We start from the raw sequence: 11,291 nt of genomic DNA on the forward strand, positions 1-11,291 counted from the left end.
CTGCCAAGTGCCCTGGGCAGCCTGTTCTAATGCCTGAACCAGAGATGTCAGTTGTGCTCATGTGTCCACATATTAGACAGCTTTAAGACTCCTCTCGGAGTACTGTTGTACTCAGAGAAATACAGCCTTGCTACTGCTCTTTGAAGGGGTGGTTTGACCTCCCTGTTCCTCAGACTGTACATCATAGGATTCAGCATGGGAATCACCAGAGCATAAAAGTAAGCAATTATTCTTGTGCTCCATAGAGAATTGTGAACTGTGTGTACATGAAGAAGCCTGTTCCATAAAATATGGCTGCAGGAATTAGGTGGGAAGCAGAGGTGGAGAAGGCTTTTTGCCTGCCTTTGGACATAGATCCTGTGGATGGCAACTGTGATGCAGGTGTAGGAGATGATAATGAGGAGCTTGGTTGAGGTGATGAGCACAGCGGCACAGCTGGAGTGGTCCATGATGTATGCATTTTAGCAGGAGATCTTGAGGATGTGGGGCACAGCATAGACATGTCAGTACAGCAACTGGCTCAAGAGACGTGCTGTAGGTATCGAGGACCTCGGCCCTGCAGCTGGACACTGGCATCATCTTGTCTGGTCAATGAGCTTGTGTCTGGGCAAACTGCTGTGGAGCTGCCCCTGAGAGGCAGCTACAGGCACTCAGAGAGTCCTGTGGTCCCCAAAGGTGCCTGGGATGGGGCTGCAGGGAGCTGCTCTCAGGGAAGGCTTGGAGAACAAGTGAAGTTGAGCCAGAGGACCTGCCCTGCAGGGTGGCAGAAGGGGCTGGGCAGGGCAGGGCTGAGAAGGAGCTCTAGGAGCAGAACCCACCTTGCCCAGGCTTCTCCTCTTGGCCAGGTCCTCCTGCTGGGACAGCACAGCTTCCTCTGTGTCCCTGAGCCCACCTTCCTTTTCACATCCCTGCCCCTGCAGCAGGGCTTAGTCTACTTGCATACATCTTTGGAGAACCATCAACGTGTTTATTTACAAGAACAGAGGGCTCATGGAGAACAGGAGCCCTGGGAAGATTGGCCCTGCCTCTCCGCACCATGTTAGCTGCATTCAGTGGGAGACCTCTCCGGGGATGAGGACAACTTCCTTCGCCGCTGCCGAATCTTCTCCATCACCGCACGCAGGGTCGATGCTGCTGCAGTGTCCTGGGCATCCTGGGCTGGGCATGGCTGGCATGAGCTCACGTTCCTGGTGACAGCAGAACTGCAGTGCTGCTGCGAGGATGGGTTGTGCTGGCTGGGGATCCCCTGTGTGCAGCAGGGGCTTGAAGTTGGAGCCATCTCGGGTGGGCTTCCCTTTGAGAGGCCATCAGGAGTCCATCTGCTTTGCCTGTCTGTGCTCCTGGAGGTGGCCTGGGACCATGTCCCACAGCTTAGGGAGCTCTCAGAGCTGCCAGGGCTCTGCCTCCTTGAGTACCGCCACTTCTGCTTGTCCTGGCTTGGTTCACTCGACCAGGGCTTGGATGCTGCATTCCCTTCCCTGCTGGTGCTGCTCGTGGTGCTCTCCCGAGGGGCTATCCCACTTGAGAAGCTGCCATCAGCAGGTTTAGTTTGTTTCTTGCAGCAGCCACAATGGCTCTGTGGGGCTACTCTTGCTCGTGCCATGAAGCCTTCATGGGCTGAGCACATGTGTGCTCCCTGTGCCTTCTCTGGCTTGGTGTCCATAGCAGAGAACGCTGGGACAAGGCTTGGGGACACAAGGGTGGGTGCTGGCCCTGCCGAGTCCTTCACCATGCTACAGGGTGTCCTTGGCGCACCCTTGGTGTCTGTGCCCATTTCATTCCCAGAGCTGCAGGATGTGCTGGGCAGGGTCCTGGCCTCCAGGAATGCCTGCCTGATCTCCTCCCCTGGAACTTGGGGGGAGGAGGAGATACAATCCAGGCAGGAGCACGGTGTCATAGGGACCGCAGTACAGGTGAGGGATGCCAGAACCTGCTGCTGCATGACCCATTCCTTCTGTCTGAGCTGCTTTGCTTTTGCCACATGGGCAGAGCCCTTGCGTGGCCGCAGGTACCCAGCCGCAGCCTGCCTCATTCTGGGCACTGAGGACCGCAACATGCCTGTGGACCTCTGCACTGCCACGGGGAGCATTCGGTGCTTTATCTCCAGGCATTTTCTTGCTATGTGGATCCAGAGTTTACTGTGGATCTTCTGGTTCAGCTCCTGCCTTCCGTTGCTGACAGGCGCTGTAGCACAGGACCAGCTCCTGTCCTCATTGTGGGCATGGCCCCTGCCTTGTGTGGTGATGTTGGTCTGACAGGCAGCATCTTTCTTCAGGAGCTTGGAAGCTGGTCCTGCTTCTGGTCCTGCTGCTTCATTATCCAGGCTGGAAAGGGGAGGGGGGGGGGCGTGTCTAAATCAGAAGGCCACAGGCACTCCTTGTCCACGGTGACAAACCCCGATGCAGGTGAAGGAGGCTCTTCCTCAGTGTATCCCCCTCTGGTGCTTGGACGGCTGTTTTCTCCTCAGATCCACGTGGGCTCTGTGGCTCCTGCAGGCCTGCTTTGTGCTGTCCCACAGCACTGGCACTGCCCGGGGCCCTGGGCTAACCAGCTCTGCTGAAAAGCACAACCGCACCAGAAGAGAGACACAAAGTCCTCTCCTAAGCTCAGATAAGCAGTGTCCACAGCCTATATAGAGATGTTTGAGCTCTGGATTCTTCCTAAAATTTGAATGTTTATTTCTGTATGTTGATTACTAGAGCTGTAGAAGTTTAAGCTTAGAGGAGTAACTTTTAATTGTTTAAGTTGACTGATGAACACCGTATTACCAATATCAAATGATAGAGCAGAGGCATGAATAACAACCCAAACATGATAATTTCCCCCTATTAAGTCTGTGTGCGGGCTAAAGGTTATGATCTAGTGGCAATTACAGAGACATGGTGGGACAGTTCACATGACTGGAATGTGGTCATGGATGGCTATGTCCTTTTTAGGAAAGATAGGTCAGCGAAGCGAGGTGGTGGAGTTGCTCTTTACGTGAGAGAGCAACTAGAATGTATTGAGTTCTGTCTGGGGTCGGATGAGGAGCAAGTGGAATGTCTGTGGGTACGAATCAAGGGGCAGACTGGCATGGGTGATACAGTTGTTGGGGGTCTATTACAGACCTCCTGATCAGGATGAAGGAGTTGATGAGGCTTTCTACAGGCAACTGGAAGTAGCCTCGCGACTACATGCCTTAGTCGTCGTGGGGGACTTTAACTACCCCGATATTTGCTGGAAGACTCACACAGCCAGTCATTCACAGTCTAGGAAGTTCCTCGAGTGCATTGATGATAATTTCTTAATGCAAATGGTGGACGTACCAACTAGGAGAGCAGCGCTGCTAGATTTAGTACTCGCCAACAAGGAGGGTTTGGTCGAAGTGGTGACGGTCAATGGCAGCCTTGGCTGCAGTGACCATGAGGTGGTGGAGTTCAGGATCCTGTGTGGGAGGAATAGAATACCTAGCAAAGCCACAGTTCTGGATTTCCGAAGGGCCAACTTTGGCCTCTTCAGTCAACTGCTAAGGGAAGTCTCATGGGAAAGGGTACTAGGCGGTAAAGGGGCTCAAGATAGTTGGTTAGCATTCAAGGACCGCTTCTTCCAAGCTCAGGATCGGAGCGTCCCAATGAGTAGGAAGTCAAGTAAGGGATCTAGGAGACCGGCGTGGTTAAACAAGGAGCTGCTGGGCAAACTCAAGTGGAAAAGGAGAATCTATGGATTATGGAAGGAGGGGCTGGCCGCTTGGGAGGAATATCGGACAGTTGTTAGAGGATGTAGGGAGGCAATTAGGACAGCTAAGGCCTCCTTGGAACTCAATCTTGCTAGTCGGGTTAAAGACAATAGAAAGGGCTTCTTCAAATACATAGCAAATAAAACTAACACAAGAGGCAATATAGGCCCACTGCTGAACGAAGTGGGTACCCTGGAGACAGAGGATATAAAGAAGGCAGAGGTGCTGAATGCCTTCTTTGCCTCTGTCTTTACTCCTGCAGACTCTCCCCGAGGGCCCCGGATTTCTATAGCCCCAGAAGGAGTCAGGACAAAGGAGGAGTTTGCTTTGGTAGATGAGGATTGGGTTAGGGATCAGCTATGCAAACTGGACATCTGTAAATCGATGGGTCCGGATGGAATGCACCCACGGGTGCTGAGGGAGCTGGCGGAGGTCATTGCTAGGCCACTTTCCATCATCTTTGGTAAGTCGTGGGAAATGGGCGAGGTGCCTGAGGATTGGCGGATGGCAAAGGTCACACCAATCTATAAGAAGGGCAAGAAGGAGGACCCGGGTAATTATAGACCGGTCAGCCTGACCTCCATCCCTGGAAAGGTGATGGAACAACTTATTCTTGACTCCATCACTAGGCATATCAAGGATGAGGGGGTCATTAAGAACAGCCAACATGGTTTTATGAGGGGGAAGTCATGTATGACCAACCTTATAGCCTTCTATGAGGAAGTGACTAGGTGGAGGGATGATGGTAGAGCGGTAGATGTAGTTTTTCTTGATTTCAGTAAGGCATTTGATACTGTCTCCCACAGCATCCTCATAGATAAGCTAAAGAAGTGTGGGCTTGACGATCAAGTAGTGAGGTGGATCGAGAACTGGTTGAAAGGAAGAAGGCAGAGAGTTGTGGTCAATGGCGCAGAATCTAGCTGGAGGTCTGTGACTAGTGGAGTCCCTCAGGGGTCAGTGCTGGGACCGGTGCTGTTCAATATTTTCATCAATGACCTGGATGAGGGAACTGAGTGCACCCTCAGCAAGTTTGCTGATGACACAAAACTGGGAGGGGTGGCTGACACACCAGAAGGCTGTGCTGCCATTCAGCGAGACCTGGACAGGCTGGAGAGTTGGGCGGGGAGAAACTGGATGAAATTTAACAAGGGCAAGTGTAGAGTCTTGCATCTGGGGAAGAACAACCCCATGTACCAGTACAGGTTGGGGGTTGACCTGCTGGAAAGTAGTGAAGGGGAAAGGGACCTGGGGGTCCTGGTGGATAGGAGGATGACCATGAGCCAGCAATGTGCTCTTGTGGCCAAGAAGGCAAATGGCATCTTAGGGTGCATTAGAAAGGGAGTGGTTAGTAGGTCAAGAGAGGTTCTCCTCCCCCTCTACTCAGCCTTGGTGAGGCCGCATCTGGAATATTGCGTCCAGTTCTGGGCCCCTCTGTTCAAGAAGGACAGGGAATTGCTTGAAGGAGTCCAGCGCAGAGCCACAAAGATGATGAAGGGAGTGGAGCATCTCCCTTATGAGGAGAGGCTGAGGGAGCTGGGTCTCTTTAGCTTGGAGAAGAGGAGACTGAGGGGTGACCTCATCAATGCTTACAAATATGTAAAGGGTAGGTGTCAGGATGATGGAGCTAGGCTTTTTTCAGTGATATCCAGTGATAGGACAAGGGGCAATGGGTGTAAACTAGAGCATAGGAAGTTCCACGTTAACATCAGGAAGAACTTCTTTACTGTAAGAGTGACAGAGCACTGGAACAGGTTGCCCAGGGGGGTTGTGGAGTCTCCTACACTGGAGATATTCATGGCCCGCCTGGACAAGTTCCTGTGTGATGTACTGTAGGTTACCCTGCTCTTGCAGGGGGGTTGGACCAGATGATCTTTTTAGGTCCCTTCCAACCCTTGGGATTCTGTGATTCTAGACTGCCTTTCCCACATCATTTACCCCCAAACCAGAGCATCCATTTCATCCCTTTCCTGTGTCATGGTTTAGCCTCTACCCAGAGATTTGGAAGGTCTAAACATATCCATCGCTGCCTACTGCAGGCCTCTGAGGAGCTTTCCCATCTCTTCAAAGACAGTTTGAAATAGGAAAGTTAAAGATCGGTTCTGCCGTGGTGCTTTGCTTTCCTCCCATGTGATTGGTTTGGTCAAGATGTAGTGTCTTGCCTCAGGGATGTCATCTCTGAACTCTACCCCAGAGCTTCTGCCTGTGTTCTGTGTAAGTGCTGGAGGACAGGGTATGGGGATAGGAAGAGAGAATCTGTTTGGTGTAATTTCAGCAGCATAAAATTCAACCAAGCAATCCTGACCTAACCGTTGGGGCTTATTTTGCAGTCAGTGCAGGGAGGCAGAGACCTGCAGAAAGCAAAACATGCCATTTTCCTTGAAATTATTTTAGAATGGGATGAACCATCCTTTGGAAGTGTCCATTTCTTGCCAATGTTAGCTAAACAGATAGTTAAAAGAACCCGGCTAACTTTTAGATGCCTAAAACTAGTTAGGATGTGTTTTCATGCATTTTGAGGGCTCCTCTGACCTCCAGAGCCTTTGTGCCCAACACAAATTTCATGCCATACAAAGCTATCCTCATCCCATTCAGATGTTACTGGAGACTACTGGGAGGAATGTCTCAAGTTCAGAAGCAATAAAACTGTAAGACCTTACGTGCTTGCCTCTGGACATATGTAGAATCATAGAATGTTTTGGGTTGGAAAGGACCTTAAGATCATCCAGTTCCAAACCCCTGCCCATGGGCAGGGACACCTCACACTAGACCAGGCCACCCAAGGCTCTGTCCAGCCTGACCTTGAACAATGCCAGGGATGGAGCATTCACAACTTCTTTGGGCACCCTGTGCCAGCGCCTCACCACCCTCACAAATAAAGTACTTCTTCCTTATATCCAGCCTGAGCTTCCTCTGCACCTATGGACAAGATAGAAGGAAGGAGAAGACAAGCCATGCAAATAAAGCTTGTTAGCTGGAGAATAAAAATGTTGAGTTGCCCAAGTTTCCTCATAGAAAAACATATCAGCTGCACATTTGTCAAATTAAGCATTTGCTAGTGAGGAGTGGTTGAATTTAAAGCTTTTTTTATTTTTCCCTCGCTGCTTGATATTCTTTATTCACAGTCAGTATTGGGGCTCTTCTAGGAAAGAACAAGGATTAGCTTTATTTGAAAAGAAATTCATGTTAATGAATAAGATTAGCTACTGCTTAATGTAAGTAGTAAAGTAACAACTTAAACTGCTCTAAATCTTTCTCTGGGTGTGTAATTTCTGTATAATGTAGGGACCTTAGCTAGCATGAATGTTCACCTTTAAGTTGATATGATCACAATTCTGTTACCAGAAGTTCTAATGGCCTCTGGAATTCCATTTTCTAAATTGTCACAATCATTTTGAGGTGCATTTGGAAGTCTTTTTCCCTGAAAGCTGTTGCTTCAAGGTCACAATGACTTGACTTCACGGTCTTGGACTCCATTTGCCAAGATGTCCATTCTCATTTCAAAGCTGTTTTGAAGCTTAAAACCAATACTCTGTATGGGATTCCAGTCAAAAGAAATACTAGAAGCATTTCCAAGAGTGTGTACAACACCTTTACAGCACATCGTTCCACTGGAGTATTTCGACACTGAGACAAACACCGGCAGCACTTTAATTGTTTGCTCTGCTCTTCCCTAGAGAACATCGCGGTCTCCCGTGTCCAAAAGGAAGATATAAAATCTGTGACATTCCTCAAAAGAAACATTTCCTTCATCCAGGAAAATAAACCAAATATTTCCCTAGTAGGTAAGTTTCCTAATGCATAAAATTTCCTTCCATTCAGGGAGTTGTGTAGGAATTGTTCTAAGTCAGTTGCTTTGGATGAATTTCGGATTCAGAAAAGTTTTGTGGCATCATGAGATAACAAAAGAAAGCAATAAATATGAATATATCTTTAAAAAGGGGGGAATTTGGTTTATCTTTAATTTTTACACCTAAATTTTGATCTGCTGCCTCTTGCAGGTCCTCATCAAAGACCACTCAGCAGCTTCTAGGCTTTCTCTGCCTCAGTTTCCAAACATGAACCACAGCTGGAAATAGGAGGAAAGAGCCACATGTGCATAACTATGGAGTATTTTTTGGGGCAGAAAGGTTCTTTTTCTTACTTTCACTAGAAATCTCTCAAATTACCTGTGATAATGTTAAAATAAGTGGTAATGTTACAAGGTCACTGTTTAACTGGTCTCAACCAAAACTAAAACACAATTGAATTTCGGCAGAGCTTGTCATCTTAGTCTAGGAATCACGGTACCTGAGTCACCCCGGACATCATCTGGAGTAAAAGGTCATACCCATAAAGTGATTCAGATTCTAGGATGCATCAAGAATGAAGGACCTTGAAAAAAGATCAAAGAAAACTGTCTAAAATGCGATTCATCTCACTAACCATCAAAACTTTTGGCAGTGAATTGATATTGGTCATGCAGGCGTCCTTTCTCATCAACAGATGCGCCCATAGCCAGGATACGATGCATCCCACCTACCCCTCTGCAGCGATTATAGATGGAACTGAAGATGTTGCATCTAGACCAAGCTTTACAAAGCCAAATACAGGTGAGATCAGTGCAACCCTCCTTTCTGAACCCCCAGGCTCTACTGTAACCATTCAATATCCTATCCTGAACGAGTCAGCTTAGATTATTACACGTTATTAAGGAACATAGACATTTCTGGTTTGGCTGTGCTTTTATCCACTTAGCACTGATATTTACAGGACCTGCTAGCAGTTCCGTTATTAAATGTCCTTCTGCAGTCCTTGTATTTCCTGGAAATGTAAAGGTGAGCAAGAAAGATCTGCCCTGCCTCGAACTTATACTGCCATCACCAGAGAAGTGTCTTAACTTTGGCAAAGTTAAGTTAAATGATGAACTTCTGGAAAGGTAAAATTAAGACCAGAAATTCATTTTGTAGGGGACTGAATCAAATTCACTTGGTTTCAGACAAAAAGTAAAGTGGGGAATAATGCTTGGAAAATCTAACAGTATATTTGTGCTCAGATGCTTAAAAACAATACTCATGGCTTTCTTTTCATCGGTTGCTTAAGGATTGATCAGCCTCAGGAAAATGAACCCACAAAATGCTTGTAAGAAGTCTCAGAGTGAGAGGAAATAATTAATTTTAGACTCAATGATTTGTGCTCCAAAATAATTGTCGTCTTTTCGTCTAAATAAAGTAATAAATCTGTTTATGTTCCAGCATTTCAATCCATTTTTCCCAGTGCTCCATTTCACTGCTACCTCAAAGATCGTTATTAACTGTGCCAGAACTCCTTGCTCTACTGGTCACACAGGTAAATGTGTTGCAGCTACACTCAAATATATACCTTATAGTATGCAAAATGTTATACTTGATGTTTTACATCAGGTGATGTATCTTTCAAAGTTTCTTCTATACCTGCACTATGCTCTAGCTCTTAAATAAAATCCCATCTGAGGTCTTATGTCATAGAATTGTAGAATACCAGATTGGAAGGGAACTCAAGGATCATCTGGTCCAACCTTGCTAGACAAGCATGACCTAGACCAGATGTCTCTCATGAGACCCCCTTGCAGTCCTGCGTCCAACTGTGGAGGCAACAAAACAAGAGGGATGTGAAGCTGTTGGAGCAAGTCCAGAGGAGGCCACGGAGATGCTGTGAGGGCTGGAGCAGCTCTGCTCTGGAGCCAGGCTGAGAGAGCTGGGCTGGGGCAGCCTGGACAAGAGAAGGCTCCTGAAGGGGAGACCTTAGAGCAGCTCCAGTGCCTGAAGGGGCTGCAGGAAACCTGGAGAGGGGCTTTGGACAAGGGCCTGTAGGGACAGGCCAAGGGGAACAGCTTTAACCTGCCCAAGGGGAGACTGAGCTGAGCTCTTAGGCAGAAGCTCTTCCCTGGGAGGGTGCTGAGGCGCTGGCACAGGGTGCCCAGAGAAGCTGTGGCTGCCCCATCCCTGGCAGTGTTCAAGGCCAGGCTGGACACAGGGGCTTGGAGCAAGCTGCTCTAGTGGAAGGTGTCCCTGCCCATGGCAGGGCTTGGACCTGGGTGAGCTTTAAGGTCCCTTCCAACCCAAACCATTCCACAGTTCTATGTCCCAGCACCTTATCCATATATATATGAAAGGAATAAACAGAAGGGAATTTAAGATATAAAGTGTGTAAAGCTCTCTTTGAATGTCCTCCTAAAGTTTCTTCTCAGTGGGCGTCATCTAAGTCATTGGTTTCCCCATCTGATACTTGTTGAGGTGCCTACATTTCTGTCTTCTGAAAGATACAATCTGTTTGTGCATTGCTCTACCCACTAGGACTGATCCCCTGACAAAGCCAAACACAGGGTCATGAGATGCCTGAAGAAAACTGCACCACACTGACAGAGTTCATTCTCTTGGGTTTCACCGACCGTCTGGAGGTGGAGATACCTTTGTTTGGGCTCTTCCTACTCATCTACATCACCACTTTGGTGGGGAATGCTGGCCTCATCATGCTTCTCCAGCTCAGTGCCTGCCTTCATACCCCCATGTACTATTTCCTAAGCAATTTATCTTTCTTAGACCTTATCTGTTCATCTGCCATTGCTCCCAAGATGCTGGTGAGTCTGTTAGCACAGCAGAAGGCCATTTCTTTCACTGGCTGTGCAACACAGATGTTTTTCTTCGCTGCCTTTGCTGATGCCGAGTGCCTCCTTTTGGCTGCGATGGCCTATGACCGCTACGTGGCTGTATGTCACCCTCTTGTCTACACTGTTGTCATGTCCCGCAGGGTCTGCACCACCCTGGTAGCTGGGGTTTATCTCAGCGGGGGTCTGACTTCGCTGGTGCACACGTCTTTCACCTTCGCGTTGTCATTCTGCGGCTCCAATGTCATCAACCATTTCTTCTGTGATATTCCCCCGCTGCTGGAGCTCTCCTGCTCCAACACATACATCAGCGAGGTTCTGCTCCTCACTCTCTGTGGCTTTATACAAACCAGCACCTTCCTGGCCATCGCTGTCTCCTACACCTGCATCCTCAGCACCATCCTCCGGATCCATGTGGCAGACAACAGGCACAAAGCCTTCTACACCTGCACCTCCCACCTGATGGCTGTTGGGTTATTCTATGGCTCCCTCCTCTTCACATACTTACAGCCCAGCTCCAGCCACTCGATGAACACAGACAAAGTGATCTCTGCGTTTTATACCCTTGTTTTTCCCATGCTGAACCCCCTCATTTATAGCTTCAGGAACAAAGAGGTGAAGGATGCTCTAAGGAGAACAGTAGGGAGAAGAGTGTTTTCACAGTGATTTTCTTAGAAGAACAAGATAGTGTGTTTCTGATGAAACACAAATGATGGGAACTGCCTGACTAAATGTAGGTGACTTGTTAGGAATACCTGCATCTGATCTAGCTTCCCAGGTTCATTTGGTAATTGCTGGGAAAGAAACAGTCAACTTACAAGGTGATTCCCAGTATCACAAAACCGAAGGCAAAGTCAGACAGCTCCCATCACAGAAGGATCTCTTTCTCCTCTGCTCCAAGTTCTCCCCAGAGCTTTCCCTTCTCCAGGCTGAAAAACCCCAAATCTCTCAACC

The 11,291-nt window shown here is 48.3% G+C and overlaps 1 protein-coding gene and 1 long non-coding RNA gene across 2 annotated transcripts; both read left to right on the plus strand.

The window, feature by feature from the left end:
- Nucleotides 1-7,395: 7,395 nt before the first annotated feature.
- Nucleotides 7,396-8,230, plus strand: LOC136006927 (uncharacterized). The gene is made up of 3 exons (XR_010609343.1): nt 7,396-7,497; nt 7,714-7,842; nt 8,198-8,230. It is a non-coding gene; the product is annotated as an uncharacterized LOC136006927 (long non-coding RNA).
- Nucleotides 8,231-8,461: 231 nt separating this feature from the next.
- On the plus strand, nt 8,462-11,003 carry LOC136006926 (olfactory receptor 5AS1-like). Its single transcript, XM_065664946.1, has 2 exons — nt 8,462-9,040; nt 10,027-11,003. The coding sequence occupies exon 2, from the start codon at nt 10,065-10,067 to the stop codon at nt 11,001-11,003; it is 939 nt and encodes a 312-aa protein (XP_065521018.1). The 5' UTR covers nt 8,462-9,040; nt 10,027-10,064.
- The last annotated feature ends 288 nt before the right edge of the window (nt 11,004-11,291 follow it).

This window comes from Lathamus discolor, unplaced genomic scaffold (genome assembly GCF_037157495.1).
Source record: "Lathamus discolor isolate bLatDis1 unplaced genomic scaffold, bLatDis1.hap1 Scaffold_80, whole genome shotgun sequence".
In the NCBI taxonomy this organism is placed as follows: Eukaryota; Metazoa; Chordata; class Aves; order Psittaciformes; family Psittacidae; genus Lathamus; species Lathamus discolor.

Excerpts from the sequence above, each read along its gene's own strand:
- LOC136006926 (XM_065664946.1), top strand. The coding sequence starts at position 10,065 with ATGCCTGAAGAAAACTGCACCACACTGACAGAGTTCATTCTCTTGGGT.